Source organism: Anarrhichthys ocellatus, unplaced genomic scaffold (assembly GCF_004355925.1).
Source record: "Anarrhichthys ocellatus isolate YVR2014 unplaced genomic scaffold, GSC_Weel_1.0 scaffold7, whole genome shotgun sequence".
Classification (NCBI taxonomy): domain Eukaryota; kingdom Metazoa; phylum Chordata; class Actinopteri; order Perciformes; family Anarhichadidae; genus Anarrhichthys; species Anarrhichthys ocellatus.
In genome coordinates this window covers 10,611,972-10,626,964 of record NW_022280037.1, presented here as the reverse complement: position 1 = coordinate 10,626,964, position 14,993 = coordinate 10,611,972, and the positions used below count along the sequence as shown (strand labels likewise).

The following is a 14,993-nucleotide window of genomic DNA, read 5'->3' as shown; positions in this document are numbered from 1 at the left end:
GTAAATGCCTATATCATAAAACTGTAGGCAGTATGTGTATATCCCTATGTCCCTGGAGAAGCAAGCAAGAACAGAACCCACACTCATTAAAATGATTATGGTGGCCAAAATACTCCCACATGAAGTTAGTTATTACCTGCGTGATGTGGACTTGAGGAAACTAGAACCCTGAGTATCGCGGTGGTGGTGTGTTGTAGCCAGTTTTATTTCTTCTGAGTTAAATCTGTGGGGACATTTTCTTCAGTCCGGGACTTAATTCTGTTCAGGAGTTTATGATTATGCGAGTAAGGATTTGGTATGTGGTAACATACCACTGTCGTTTTCATTTTCTGCAGTCCAGATACACAACATTACTTTACACTTTTGACCTTTTTTTTTTTTTTAAACCAAACCTAAGGCTTTTTTTTTTAAAACTTTGGACTGTGGTAAATGTCTCATAGAAAAACAAGACTTTAACTTTGGGCCCCTCAAACAAATCTGAAATTAATTAAGGTACAAAAAACTAATTGTCACATTAAGAGCCTGTGGTATGAGGGTCTCCTCACCAGAGGCAGTTTCCTACTTTGCTCAGTTGGTTATCCAGCCTTGGTTCCGCCCTTAAAGGTAGTTCATGCACACACAAGTGCTGCAAGGCTCTACTCGGACAAATTAAGTGGAAATACCTGAATCGGTCAGCAGGAGTGTGGACTGAAACCTGCCGCTGCAGAGATGGTAGGGACATATTAACCATGTATGTCATGTGAAATAGTCGGCAGAGGTTTACAGTGTATGTGCTCGCAGAAAAACGTTAATGTATAAAGTTGAAGATGCAATTGTTCAAGAGACACTGCAAGTAACGAGAAGACGCAACGAACCGTGTGAAAAGAAAGCATCACAAGGAGAAATCCACAACAGCGAGAGGAGTTTTGATATTTATTAATATTTTCTGGTATTTCTTTCTTTATTTAAAAAAAAATGCATTTCCCATCGCCATCACTGAGACCGACACACGCACGGGAACCTTCGGTCGCGTCTTCACAACTCTACGGACAATTTAGTCCGTCGGACCTATTCAGGAAGCGCGTCCTGGATTTGACCTGCTCATCTGTAAAATGGACTTCTAGCTGGAAAGAAGAGTCATGTTTAGCCTAAAGGCGTTGCAGAAAAACAAAACAGTCAAATATGGAGTCCCTATGCTTGTAAGTATCTTATATTCTACGTTTCAGCATCTGTACTAGCGTTGTATAAGCTTGTTGGCTAACACTTTTGCTAGCAATGTAGCAGTTTCGTGATACATAACGCTGCTGTCAAACGTCAGGGCGACTTATTTTGCCTGTTTCCTGTTGATATTAAAGTCAAAATGATCCATAAAGTTAAATTATTTTGTACTTTTTAAATCCTTGTTTCAAAGCACAATGTGTCACTAGCTAGTGCTGTTCCTCACCTCATCACCAGCTTTTAGTATTGCAAATATTGATTCTTGTTTTAATGGAAGTTTAAGAGTATGTGCTAAAGGGTAAAGTAGAGGTTATCCAAACTGATAAGCACCAGGAGTTATTTGTTGTGGCAACCTGTGCATGTTTAATAGCTTCAAAGCAATAGGAAGTTATCCATACACACTTTCAACTAAAACAGTTGCTGTCAAATATTCATAACAACCTTCCATGATGCTGAAGTTGACAATTTTGAGTGACCGATTCTCTGTTTTTTGGCACAACTTATTGTTATGAAAGGGTTGTAGACACCCTAGGTAAAGACTTTTAAAATCTAAAAGTGTTTTTTAAACAGCATGAAGGCTTTATCAAAGACGTCTAACACTCTATAACAAGTGGTGCAAAAGGAATCGGTTGCCATGTAATAAACCAACCGTCATTTATGAAATGTTCAGTTTTTTTTCGATGGGTCATTTTTTTTCTGTACGGTATATTGTGCTGCTGTTAAATTGTGCTGCATATATTTGAGCTAAATAATGTTGTTCTTGGATAAATAACGCTTGAATGACAATTTAGTAAAAAGTTCTCATGTTTAACTGAGTGTTACTGTGATGTCATGTCTCCTTACAAACTTCATTGAATCAAGTGCTCTGCAATGCCCAAACATCAGTCACCAAAGTATTTTGGATTAAATGAACTCACCATATGTGCTCAATCTTTTTTCAGTTGCTCGTAGTTGGAGGTTCCTTCGGCCTGCGAGAGTTTACACAAATCCGATATGATGCCCAGAGGATCAGAAAAAGGGTTTGTAGTAAATTAACTCTTACATTACACATATTTGATGGAGAGTTTCTGTTGACTAATGTGACGGTAGATTAAATTTCTCCCATTTCCACCATCACAAGAAACCAGTGGACAGTCACTTCAGTGATCAAAGGACACGGACTCTGTCCAGCCGGTGTGCAATGACTCCTCCCAGTGGTTACACACACAGTTGCACGTGAGGATCACGATTTTATCTGAGAGGAAAATGTAAAAATAGCACTCATAGAGATGTTTGGGACTGCTGGGATTTCAAAGAGCTATGTGGTTTATTTTGGGTTATTCATCATCAGAATTAGATGCATTGTCTATCCATCATTTAACACACTGCAGGCACACAGCACTGACAGGCTATTCTAATGCATTTAGTGAGAACAAGCTCTAATAATTCATTAAATGACAGACACAATGCATTCGAATGACAGAAGACCAGCCCTTGATTAGAAGGCATCGCAATCTGATGAGCTGGCTGCGAGGGGAAGTAGCTGTTTTGTGCTATTTCACTCTGACAAACGCCGATGCACGTCATGTGGGTGGGAGCCAGATGGCAGGGGCATCTTTTCTTATTACTGCACTAGACTGTGGCTGACGGCGGTGGAGGGAGGCAGCGTGCCGCTGGCAGCGAGCCTGTGCAGCTACCCCCACACGGCTCGCTCTCTTGTGACGGGCGGCCTGCGGCGGACCGAGCCTCTCTCCTCTCAGACCCCGTGGAGCAAAGATTCAACTCGGCCCAGCGTGTGTGTGTGCAATTTAATGCATGGAATATCTAAATGGTTGTCGGAATGCGCATGATTAAAACCACTCTTGCACGTCTTACTTGGAGCTGTTGTCAGACGATTCCACTATTTTGTTCTCAAATATATTCACCCGTTTAAATCATTAAAAGCGCTGTCTGAGGGTTAAGTCGCTGTATGATCCAATTAGTATTTTCTCTTCAACGATCTAATTTAGCCTGCAGGAAGAGATGAACTTCAAGGCCTTTTGTCCTCCCTGTCCAGGTTTGGATGCTCCCAGTTTGGTTTTGAGGTTCAGTCTTGTGGGAGTCGAAGAAAAGCTAATAACACCTCCATAGCAGGTATCGCACTAATAACTAAGCTATAAATTCCCCCGTCTGAAGGCTGCAAAGTATTCTATATATTATTTATTTGCTGTAGTAATGTAGGTCTAATTAAAAATCAATCATGGAATTATGGAACTCATCAGTTACCCGAGTAACTGCGGCATTATTGCTGTGAAATATTAGAACTCATTAAAAGTAATGATTCAGAATGGGATTCATTTCAGTCCTATTCTCGGGCAAAATCAATTTGAATTGCAAAACCCAGATAGCACCATCGGACGCTCTCTCCCAAAACCCTTTGACACATAATTTCTGTCTTTAATTAAACTTAATTTATACATTAAAGAAATAAAACACGAAGAAGAGGAGGGGGAGAAGCTGCTTCAGTCGAAAGTTGCAACGACACAAACCCCTCAAACTGTTTTATTCTTAAATTCACACAGTGAATGCGTGACTTTCTATCAGAAAGCTCTGTACCATAACAGTCCTCCTCCTCTCTCCCTCTCTCAGCTGGATCCTTCACTGGAGGCCAAAGTGGACATCCAGAAGCAGTCAGTCATGCTGGAGGAGGAGTACGAGGTAAGGAGACAGAAGGCCGGACGCCCTGAGGGAGAGTAGGTGAAGAAGACACTATCGTTTAAATACAGGGGAACTGCACACAGTCTCTGCTGGATGTTGGATTGTCTGTTTCAGAAAGTTCTACTCCGACTCAGTTCTACTAATCCAATGTCAGAAAGATTAAGATATTCCTCAATCTGAGGAGGCGTACTGGCTGCTTAATTCTTACCTCCTTTGCCCTGTGTGACCACACAGATGGTCAGAGTTATCTACATCTGGACATTTCAGAGCGCGTCTTGTGTTCATGCATGAGCTCATGTTTTAAGAGTTGGGGGAGGGAAAAAAAAAATCCTGTAGAGTTTAATCTTTGTCTGGTCCAATATTGAATTATTGCCGTCCTGAAGTTTAAAGCTCATCTCCTGCTGTTGCATTTCTGTCCTTTCTGCAGAAGATGAAGCAGGTGAATATGGAGGAGTGGAAGAACATCCGTGGTCCTCGTCCCTGGGAGGACTCCAAGGAGTACCAGGAGCAGCAGCGCACCAGGCAGAATAAACAGGACTGAGGACCAGGCCCGGCAGGTGGAGCGGACTGAACGCACACCGCAGCAGGGCGGAGCAGAAAATAACGGACGGAGTCTCGGGGCGATGCCGCCGCTGAGACCCAATAAGCCCTGTCGCTGCAGCTTCAGGCATGAACCCGACTCGTGTGGTCTTGGTTTGCGTTGAACTTTCGTAACAAGTTGTGGTCCCTTCTGGTTCTAACACATTCAGAACTACAAGTGGTTAAAATGACAGCACATGAGCCCAAAACCCGTCATATAGGTTCAAGGATGCATTGATCTCTATTGTGTTGTACTCACCTGTTGGTAGGTTATTCTCCACTCTGGTGATCAGGAGTTTGTAATAATAACTACCAGTAGGTGGCACATCTGTGTGCTGCTGCACCTTACCTTTCACATGGAAAATATGTCTGTGTATGATCTCCATGTCTCAATAAATTATGTTCCATTGATCCAAATTGTTACTTTTACCTTTTTATTTAGTTTCTGACAAAAGCTCGTAGTCTTTGTTTACACCAGTGTTGCATTGATTTACCAGTTGAAAGTATAAAAGAATAAATAACGCAACAGTCCAGCCTCTCCTCAGGCTTTATAGGTCTCGACAGTAATCTGTTTCTCTGACAGTTATTATTTTGCAACGCGGTGGATTTATTACGTTTATAATGGAAATGGTATTACCTTTTTGCTTTTTTTTTTTTTTTTTGTTCGACAAAGCAAAAGAACATGATTTTTGCTGCGAGTCTTGTACGTGTAAGTAATGTGTGTGTGACTGACGGATAATGCATGTACTGCCTCGCCTCGTTCACATTGGGAAATGGGACGTGATGAATATTCTTCAGGTGGAGAGGTCTGTATGAAAATGTCCTGGGATACATTTTCTGTAATCACATTTTTTATGTTCATGTTTTTTGAGTCACTTTAATACCCGGTGTTTCTCTGGAATTGACGGGACACAAACAGCTCGTATGTGAGGATTATTCTATTTTTCATGCACAGATTGTGCTGATGGAAATCTTCCTGCTTTGTCGTCGTGGTTGTTAAAGAGTTTCAGGCCGAGCTGCCGTGAAGCAGCCTCTAATCCACCAAACAAAGTTAATCAAGTAATTTGTCACAGAATCGGCTGATCAGATCTAACCTTTTGTCGTTCTGTGTTGATAGAAACGTGTGGTGTGTGTGCTTCTGTTTATGAAGAGGCCACTCTAAAGTTAGAGTAGTCACATGTTGGTGCATCTGTAATCTTAGAGGTCAATCACACACTGATTCTGGACGCTCCACAGGCCTGCCCCCGGGCTGTTTGTGATTAGATCGGTACTGTCTGACAATCAAAACTGCAGCCAAGACACTGCTGTTTGTAACTGGGGAAGTAGAAATACTGATACTGTTGCATTCTAAATAGTATACTTTTTACTTTTAGTAAGTGCTGCAGCTGCCCTCACAAAGTACATACTGTAGCATGCAGTATGCATTCAACAAACTACTTCCTCAGAACATGGCACCTTGCACTTTGACTCTCTTACTCATATATCTGCTGCATTGGCTGCTGCATCCGTAGTAGAACATCTTGGTATTTTTGACATACTATGTATTGTGCAGGCTTGTCCAACAAACCGCAAGGAGAGTCAGATACCTTGCATACTGCAAAAATGTACACGCGTTGCTGGCTTTTGTAGGAAAACACAAAAAATGTGTAACTTTTTGTGAGATATCCTACAAACGTATGTTGGTATTGGGACATACTGAATCTTTTCCTGGCACACTAAATGGTGTGGTAGTATGTTCATGGAACGCACAGTGAGTGTGATGATGGTCTAAGACCATCTGACCTGAACTTTGGAGGATGTGGCTTCTGTCAGCTGCAGTGGTTGGACTTCTACATAATATCTCACCTGCTCTCAAAGGGACTATTTCTTTTGTATAAAGTAGTTCCAATGAAAACGGTTGACAAGGTGGATGTTTATTTTTCTTTTGATGATTTGAGTGAACTGACCATTCATTACGCTAGTTTTTCCATATTCTGCAGAGGATTTGGTGTGTAGAATTAGCTTATATGATGGCTGTGTATTAAACTATAAACTAGCGTAACCTCCCTAGTTGTGCAAAGCCATACCGCCTCACGGCTTCCCCATGGAGCCTGCTTCAAATCAAGCATGTGAAGGAGACTTTAGAGCGCTGAAGCAGATGATATGTTACAGCGCACTGCGGTTCTTTTATGGAGATGCAGCACGGGTGTAGTCGTCAGAGGCCAAAATGGGTCAGTCCGGGGGGCTTTGCTATCGTAAGAGAGCTGTCGGGATGCACGGTGAGCTCTAATTTGAGGAAGGTCCAACCCCTTCACGTGCTGCTAAATCTTTAATTTGAAAATGCAAGAAAACGCCATCAAATATTTATTGGACACGGCTAAGAAAAGTAGAAATCAAATTCAATATTTACTAGTGCGTTCTACGAACGGGAGAACTAATGAGCTCTTAGAAACAAGAACCATGTAGCCGGTTGAAACACTGAATCATTATAATAATCCCTTGCATTTTTTCCAGGGCCCCCTTCTAGCTCCGGGGCCCCTGAATCAGTCAGATTTTCACTTCTAATTTGCGGCCCTGCGAGTCGGTTTTACTGCCGCCAGATCATCACAGCTCTGATGTGGAAACACTCGGCAGAAGAACCAGTCGGCTCTCAGTCTTTTTGGCCGTTGATGAATGAAAAGTTCTTCCTCCCGAACAAACTCTCTCACACACTCCAGATGAAGATTAATTACCACTAGTGTGGAAGATTACAGACATGATTATACAGTTCCATGAGAGAAATACAAAATCTTTGATTCTGTGAATGGACGGAGGATCCCCCAGTGAACCCTGACACCACGTTGATGATACCCAACGTATTTGGTATTTATTTAGTTAATTGTTCCTTTTGTAAACCTCTGGTTTGAGTGTTGCAGTTGGTTCTCAACTCCCACTATAAAAGTGTTCCCTGTTTGTAGCAGCTCTCTTGGTCCATACACAGTGTGAGGCACAACATGATAGAGTAACTTGTGTGTAGAATTACGATTTCAAGAGTTTACTACGAATGTGTGTTGTCAGTTATTTAGCACTTACACCAATTAGTTGATTAACTTCACCGTCAAGTTTGATACTACACCCAATCTGTCCAGTTTGATCATTTAGAATAATGTATTAATTGCTGGTTCCAGCTCCACAGATCTGCTGCTCTCTTCTGTTTAGATCATTGTAAATGGAATATCTTTGGTTTTTAAACTCTTAGTGAAGTTGAAGACGTCACATTGGAATTTGGGGAGTTGTGATGGTCATTTTTCGACATTATCTAAAATGTTATAGACTATGATGATTAATTGGGTAAACTAATTGGGATAGATAATAAAGAAACAATCCTTCGGTGCAGGTCTGATGTACACTAAGTGTGTATTTTTATGTATCAGTCCGCTGTCTCAGATGAAGCTGTGGTCACTGAAGCTTTAACCTTCACTACATCTACTGACTCACAGAGAGCCGCACAATCAAACAACAAAAAATAGACTTCTTCTGCATGGAGGGATGGAGGGAGGTGAGCGGGGAAATGGCCTCTGTGCTTTTTCTAGTCAGTCTCTCTCTCTCTCTCCTTCTCTCTCACTCTCTCTCTCTTTCATTTCATTTCTATAAATAGACAGACGCTTGGCAGCTGAGGGGTAGTCCACGCAGAACAAATGCACCCCCTGGCTGTTTCACTTCATTCCCCACATAATGAGCCATACGGAACGCGCACAGATCGCCGCCGTCACTTCCACTTTCCCCAGGACCGATGCAGGGGCCACACGTTGCCATGGAGACGTGGCTGTTGGGCAGTGCCCCCCCCCCCCCTTCGAGCTGACCCCTCCGCCTCGATCTCTGTCTCATCCACGTCTTCCCCTACTTTTTGATTCTCTCCCCTCCTTCCTCTCTTCCATTCAGCACCATAAGGCACGGGGGAGATGAGGAGATGAGTGTGGAGTCCAGTGTGCTACACTCGTCTTCTGCGTGTCTCTGATGTAATGGAGTCAGTGCGGGTATCCCTTTCTCGCGCATCTTCCTCGGCGAATATATTCCAGACCAGTGAACCACTGAATGCTCAGCTCCAATGGCTGCAGCTGCAGAAGGGGCACTCTCCATAGACCGGCGATGCTATATGTGTGCAAATACTGGTCTCTATGGATCTCATTTGAGCTGAAGGCGCACGCAGTGTGAAAGCCTCACACCTATCTGCATTGCACTCTGTATATCTATAGCGTGTCAGGGTTTTATTTGAGGGGAGGATTTATTAGTGCAGGGTAGTCAAGGTTATTTGGCATTATATGAAGAGTACCCAGCTCTTCTTCTTACATGATTATGTGTGCCTGTATGTCTAGATGATGGGATGACAGTGTTTGACTGGATACAACAAGCATAGTATTGTTTTCACCTTGTGAGTCTGTGTGAGTGTTTTTATATGTCGGTCTGTGTGTGATAGTGTAGCAAACGCACAATCCCGACACTTTACAGGTGTGTTGTTGAGATCACAATGATGTTGGAAGATGTGTGTGGTCGGAAGTAGCGCCCTTGGCCTGGATTTGGCGCGTTGGTTGGTCTGATCCCAGCTCCAGATGGTCTGTAGTTATTAATGCAGCGGCTCCCGGCCTTTTTGGCTTGTGGTCCTGTAAAGTGAAGCAACTACTTGCTTGACTTGTCTTGCTCAGGCTATTTGATTTTAAGGAGCGATGAGGTAAACATATTCAATATTACAAAAGAAGTCAGAAAAAGTGTGTGTGTGTGCGTGTGTGTGTGTGTGTGTGTGTGTGTGTGTGTGTGTGTGTGTGAGAGAGTGAGAGAGAGAGAGTGTGAGAGAGTGAGAGTGAAGTTGCCGGGTTGGAAGTGGGGATTTTACCCATTTTGCTCCCTTTGCCCGATGGTGTGATCCCATCGCAAGATGGTCAGTTTGTTTTGATTTTATTCGTCCAGGTTTTGAGATATCTGTCTATGACACTAGATAAAAGCAATCTCCTCTGTGGTCTTTGTAATGAAAAATAACATTTAATGCGATGCATGTTTTTCCAGAAACAATGTCCTAGTTTACACTAAAGAAATTGTCCCTATGAAATCTGTTGACAGCATGTCATGGGGATTACTCAGAGCATTGTTACTCCCCAACTCATCCAAGCTGTGACAAGGGGTCGCAAGTAGACATGGCTTTGTATAAACGGGTTTACAGACACAAAACTATTGCTCCAGAGTAACGGGGGGCACCTTTTGAAAAGACATTTTGCTTTTGAGAATTGTGAGCTTCACAAATGAAATACCATTCACCTGCATCACAATGTCTCCAAACCTGGGCAAATAAAACCAAAACCCATATACATGACCAGATAGCACCGGAGGTAATTGAGTTTTTCTTTTTTTGTAGTTTGGGTGAACTGACCCTTTTTAAAGAACGCAGCATTTTCATTTAACTTGCTGTGTCCCTACACACTCCATGCGTCGTTTAAAGCGAGTCCTCAAGGGGCGGTTGGTGCGTTGCTCTGTGTCTGACCCCCACCAACACACCACCGTCTAAACACACACATTCAGCGGTGATAGGAAGTGGCCCTCCAGCTCTGAGGTCTTTAGATCCTGATGCGAGGTGACGCTTTACCTTTCTCATTTCACAGCTTCACTGTTCATTACTGACCGTCATAAGTGGACGTCGCCCAGGGTTGGTGTCAGTGTTAAGTCCCCCGATGACTCCCCCCCCCTCCCCTCTTTCTCTCACCAGCCGGGCCCACTGTGTCACCGCCTTGCCTTCACTCCACTGAAGTTGTTGCAACTCCAGCCTACAAATTATCAGCATGTGCAGAGTGCGGAGCGCAGCGTTGAGAGACAAAATACAAATCACAAAGTGCAAGAGCAGCACTATTCTCTTGCGCTGTGCTGTATCGTTCCCTGCTCCAGATTCACTACTGCCGCATGCCAGACGTTTTGATGAAACGGATCTAGAGAGACGCGGCCGCCGTCATGTGAGCTGTGGCGAGAACAGGAAAGGAGGGAAATACAGGAAGGAGAGGTGACGTTGCTCTGCTCCCAGAGGATCAATGCAACCAGTCTGTTCCAGGGCTACGGCCATCAAGCCGCCCGCCCTTGTAAGTGCCGCTGCTCTCAGTGGGAAGCACAAGCAGGCCTGGTGTGTTGATTACGAGTATAATCCATTAATCATCACTGAATGCTTGGAGGACTTTGATGAGAGAGGCCAGAGCAGGCATTGAATTCCAATCGTGATGCATGCTGGCTGCAGGTACACTGAAAGAGCTGGCGTGCACCAGTCTGTCCTGTGTGTTTCACCACCTCCACCCTTTCTGCTGCAGATAAGAAAACTTCATTAAAACATCCAACCATATTCTCCATACTAATTACGGCATCACATCGAGAGGGAGTGGAGGATGGCGGACCGGAGTGGTGGGGGCCGCCTGACCAGATTGGTCCGTCTCCTCCCTCCCGTCCATTTTGGGAAGCATTTTGTTTTTTAATTTCATATTTGAATTTAACAAGCATGGAAATCTGAACACGCTAATACGATTCTGTACCACAGTGCCGGACTATGTAATTAAAATGGGATCCAATTGATTTTTTTTTTCTCCTGCTTTGCATATAGGCTCCATCCTTAAAGGAAAGGGACTCTGCATACTGCAATAAGATGTCTGCTCCGATCTATCCATGTTGTTTCTGCGTGGATTCATGATGATTCATTATTGATTAATCGCTAATCAGTTTTAAATACTTTGAAATACTTTACATATTTGACTTACAATTTGGTTTGCCCAGAGACTTTTAGGACTTACTTCCACAAAGCTTCAGGCTTGTATGATCCTGTAATCGGAGGTGGTAGCAGTGTCAACATCCTGCTTTGCTCCTGTCTCCGAGGCTTTGTGTGTCTCGTCAGCAGCGGTTATGGGTGATGGTGCTGCATCAAGGACTGTGAGCCCAGTGAAGCTTATTATCTACTGGCTAGTAATGCTAACTGGGGAAGGAAGATCATTGGGTTGTGCAATGCAACTGCAAGAGAGATGATAGCTGTGTACCAAATCTCACGCTATTTTTTATTTCTTTTTACTTTTAGGACGTACTGCAGCTGCCCCTTACAAGTACGTACTGTTGCATAGGTGGTATCTGTCATCAGGCTGTCTGTGTTCTCACTGCTCAGTCAACGAGATATATCTTCTGCTGCACTGAGGATTGTGGGTCAGAACAGCTAGAAAAGCATGCTGGCTTTCATAATGCAAAGTGCGACCGGATGCAGTATTCTTTATCCTAACATCCTGGTGGTTTTGGCATACTGCATTTGACATACTACGTATTGGGACAGTAAATACTTACTAATACATAGAAATTATTTTTCTGGCATACTAAATAGTATGGTAGTATGGGTTTGGGAACGCACCCAAAGAAAGACGGGAGGGGAAGTGTGTTCAGTGACTCTGACTCTGGGGTTTAAAGGAATAGTTTGACATTTTGGGAAATACTAATTTGCTTACAGTTAGCTTAGCTTAGCACAAAGACTGGAAACTGGAGACAGGGCAATTTTACACATTAAAGAAACAAGATATAACATGTCACTAAGTAAATTTAGAGGTGCTAAAGGGTGTGTTTTGTTTTTTTAACCTTTTGGTCAGAGCCATGCTAGCTGTTACCCCATGTTTTAAGTCTTTGTGCTAAGCTAAGCTAACCGGCGACTGGCTCTAGTTATTTAATGGACAAACTAGAGAGTGGCATCTTCTCATAACTCTGAGAAAACAAATGAGTGCATTTCTCAAAAATGTTCTTTTAAGTTTAGAGTGTGTAGCATTAAGGGGGAACAATTGATAGAAATTGAATATTATAGTAGTATCTTTTTTTAAGTGTACAATCACAAAATAAGAACCCTTGTATTCCCATTACCTTAATGAGATGTTTAGATCTACATATGATGTGGGTCCCCTTCATGGAGCATGCCGCCATGTTTCTTCTAGCTCATCCTACATGCTTGGGACTCGGGAGAAGTTTCAGTTGGTTGCAATGTGCAATCTCACCGCTAGATGCCACCAAATCCTACACACTGCACCTTTTTTGACATGAATTGCAACACTCAGCCTTCTACTTGTCAACTTTGTAGCATGAACACGTTTTGCACCACAGCTTATAGCTTCATGTGTCACATTTCTAACACTTGAAAGAGAGCTAACTTGGTGAATTGACACTAGTGTCAGTTTTACGTTGATATTATATTAGTGTTGTAAAATATGTCATAACTTCTTGAATGCAGCACTCATAAATTCCTGAGCTTGACTTTGCAGATGGTTACTGGTTCTGTGTGTCTGTGCATACACATATACATTTAATACAAATGTAATATAATATCATGCTTCTTCAAGCTGCAAACGTGTTTTTTTCTACTGCAATTATAAAGCCATTTTTCTCATCTATTGTGTGTTTGGTATTTGTGGCTGGTGGACAGAATAAAGGTCAGCGACTCAGTGATTCTCTTCCTGCTGTCGCTAGATTTTGTGTCATATATTAGCAGCACGTGACCAAAAGGGCAGCCTCACTCACTCAGTTTGTAGAGGTAAATAAGTGGCTGATACTTTAACAATAAGCTTTCCCCCTCCTCCTTACTTCTCCCTCCTGTTGTGAACCCTCGACATGGTGGGCTGTGGACCTGGGTGATATTCATGCTTTGTGGTGCAGGTTTCTTCTCTCAGCCTGTGGTGACGTAGTTGCGCGCCTGTCGGTGTGACTTTTAAAGATGGGGGGCGGAGGGATGGTGGGGGGCGCAACCATTTCACACCTCCACCGCGTGAGAATTAGCCCCTACAAATATGAATAATTATCTGCGAGGATGACAATGTGTGGATAAAGCTCGTCTCCAGCAACCAGCTCCAGAAACGAACTCGGCGCAGAGGAGAGACGCGCCGTGCTCATTCCGATGGTGCGCAAAGTCCATATGACAGCCTGGGTAACTTAAACGCACAGCCCGAGTGCGTTTCTAATGTAAGACGGTGGTTAATACTAATCGCAGTGGTCCGTTTCTGTAGAGAAGACAGCCGGGAATAAGGAGCTTCACGGCGGTGCCGATCTACAAGAGCGACATCATCACAGATTTCCTGCGCTATCGCAGCGGAGCGAGAGAGAGGGGGAGAGGAGAGCGCTGATTCACGGCTTGCAGGAGGAGGGAGAGCCGTGCGGACGGGCTCTGAAGATCCATCTCTGATCTTAAAATACCGACCCCCCCCCCCCCACCCCTCATCCCTCCCTCCCCCCCCCCCTCCGCCTCCTCCTCCCTCGTCATTGACAGCTCTGCGACCCGGTCAATCCGTCAGACAGGGAGGATCTGGGGAGGAGGGCGCCAAGGCAGGAGAGGACGAAAGGCGATCACCTCTGGCCGGTTTGATCCAATCCCCAAAACCGAGCGAGGCTGGGGACCTGCCTCTCCGTGCATGAGGACGACACAGTGGCTCCACCGGGGTTTTTTTTTTTTTTGGTCCGTGGAGCACGTTTGACTCAAGAGATCCAAACAGCGATGTTAAGCTGAGACTGTTGAGAGAGGGCGATCTGAACGGCGAAACAGCCATAAAGGGGGTGGACAGGAGCTATTTCGCAGTTTCTACATAAAACTCCCCGGAATACAAATCCAGGTAGGTTACAATGGATAACGCATGATGCAAACTCAGTGATGTTTCAATAACCAGTGTGTTACTGAGTGATGCAACCCGGTAAACCATCGTTGATAAACAGCAAGGCACAGGCGGGCACCTCTAGTTTAATACATGACAGCTTGTAGTAACCACGTTAGATGCAAAGCTGCAAATTCACTCGATAAGTGATGTGGTGTGATGTGGTCCGGCACTCCGGAGCTGCTTCATCTTGCCCGGGTTTTTAACCCGCCTATATGCTCCTCATCACCGTGCAGAGATGATCCATTGCAACGGGGCTGCAATGGATTCGTGATACCGTCTAATGGGTGTGCCAGTAGATTAATTGGCGTCTGTCAAAGCAAGTATCGGATAGCGGTTGTTACAGTCCTGCTGCTGTTTGGCTGAACACCTGGATATCCAGGTTTTTTTTAAATGTATGACTCTTTAGCTTGTGTTGTATTGTTGGCTTCTTCTACACGGCCCACCTCTGTTATGAGTTGATGGTGTTTCCTGAGGTCAGCAATGGGTATTGGTTTCAGAGAGAAGGGACATATAGCCTTTTATATCATCTATGCATCGTGCCACGTATAGGCCTGTACGCACCCTATAAGTTAGGGCCTCTGGGTGCTCCAGCAGGGGATTCCCCCCTCAGGTACCGACATAGGTGTAGTGCCGGAGCCTGCCTTCTGATGATTAATCAGCAACAGCTGGGGCTCTCCGTGTGTCTGCTGAGTCCATGTTTACACACGTCTCAAATAGCCTCCTTAAACAAGACCCTCTTCCCAAAATAGGGAAAGCGACCTGAGAGCAGAGCAGCCGCTCTCTCCTCTCAGCAACTGTCTCACCCATAATGCATGTCTGCATCAGTCAGGGGATTAAACAGGGTAATCACTTAAAGATGCACGAAATCAAATGTTAATATTGAATCTACTCATTTAA

The 14,993-nt window shown here is 44.0% G+C and overlaps 2 protein-coding genes across 3 annotated transcripts in view; both read left to right on the top strand.

Annotated features, from left to right (window-relative positions):
- Positions 1-1,023: 1,023 nt before the first annotated feature.
- cox16 (cytochrome c oxidase assembly factor COX16) lies at positions 1,024-4,862 on the top strand. Its single transcript, XM_031847442.1, has 4 exons — positions 1,024-1,178; positions 2,139-2,216; positions 3,805-3,873; positions 4,301-4,862. Exons 1-4 carry the CDS (start codon positions 1,119-1,121, stop codon positions 4,412-4,414), a joined length of 321 nt encoding a protein of 106 aa, XP_031703302.1. The 5' UTR covers positions 1,024-1,118; the 3' UTR covers positions 4,415-4,862.
- Positions 4,863-13,111: 8,249 nt separating this feature from the next.
- Positions 13,112-14,993, top strand: part of slc8a3 (solute carrier family 8 member 3) — a 99,519-nt gene continuing 97,637 nt past the window's right edge. The window contains exon 1 of one of the 2 annotated variants that reach the window (XM_031847325.1): positions 13,112-14,054. The gene's annotated coding sequence lies outside the window, so the exon portion shown is untranslated. The remainder of the gene's footprint in view (positions 14,055-14,993) is intronic. The other variant, XM_031847326.1, reaches the window with a different exon arrangement.

Excerpts from the sequence above, each read along its gene's own strand:
- cox16 (XM_031847442.1), top strand. The coding sequence starts at position 1,119 with ATGTTTAGCCTAAAGGCGTTGCAGAAAAACAAAACAGTCAAATATGGA. Across the intron at positions 1,179-2,138 it reads AATATGGAGTCCCTATGCTT|TTGCTCGTAGTTGGAGGTTC; the intron begins GTAAGTATCTTA and ends ATCTTTTTTCAG. Across the intron at positions 2,217-3,804 it reads CCCAGAGGATCAGAAAAAGG|CTGGATCCTTCACTGGAGGC; the intron begins GTTTGTAGTAAA and ends TCCCTCTCTCAG.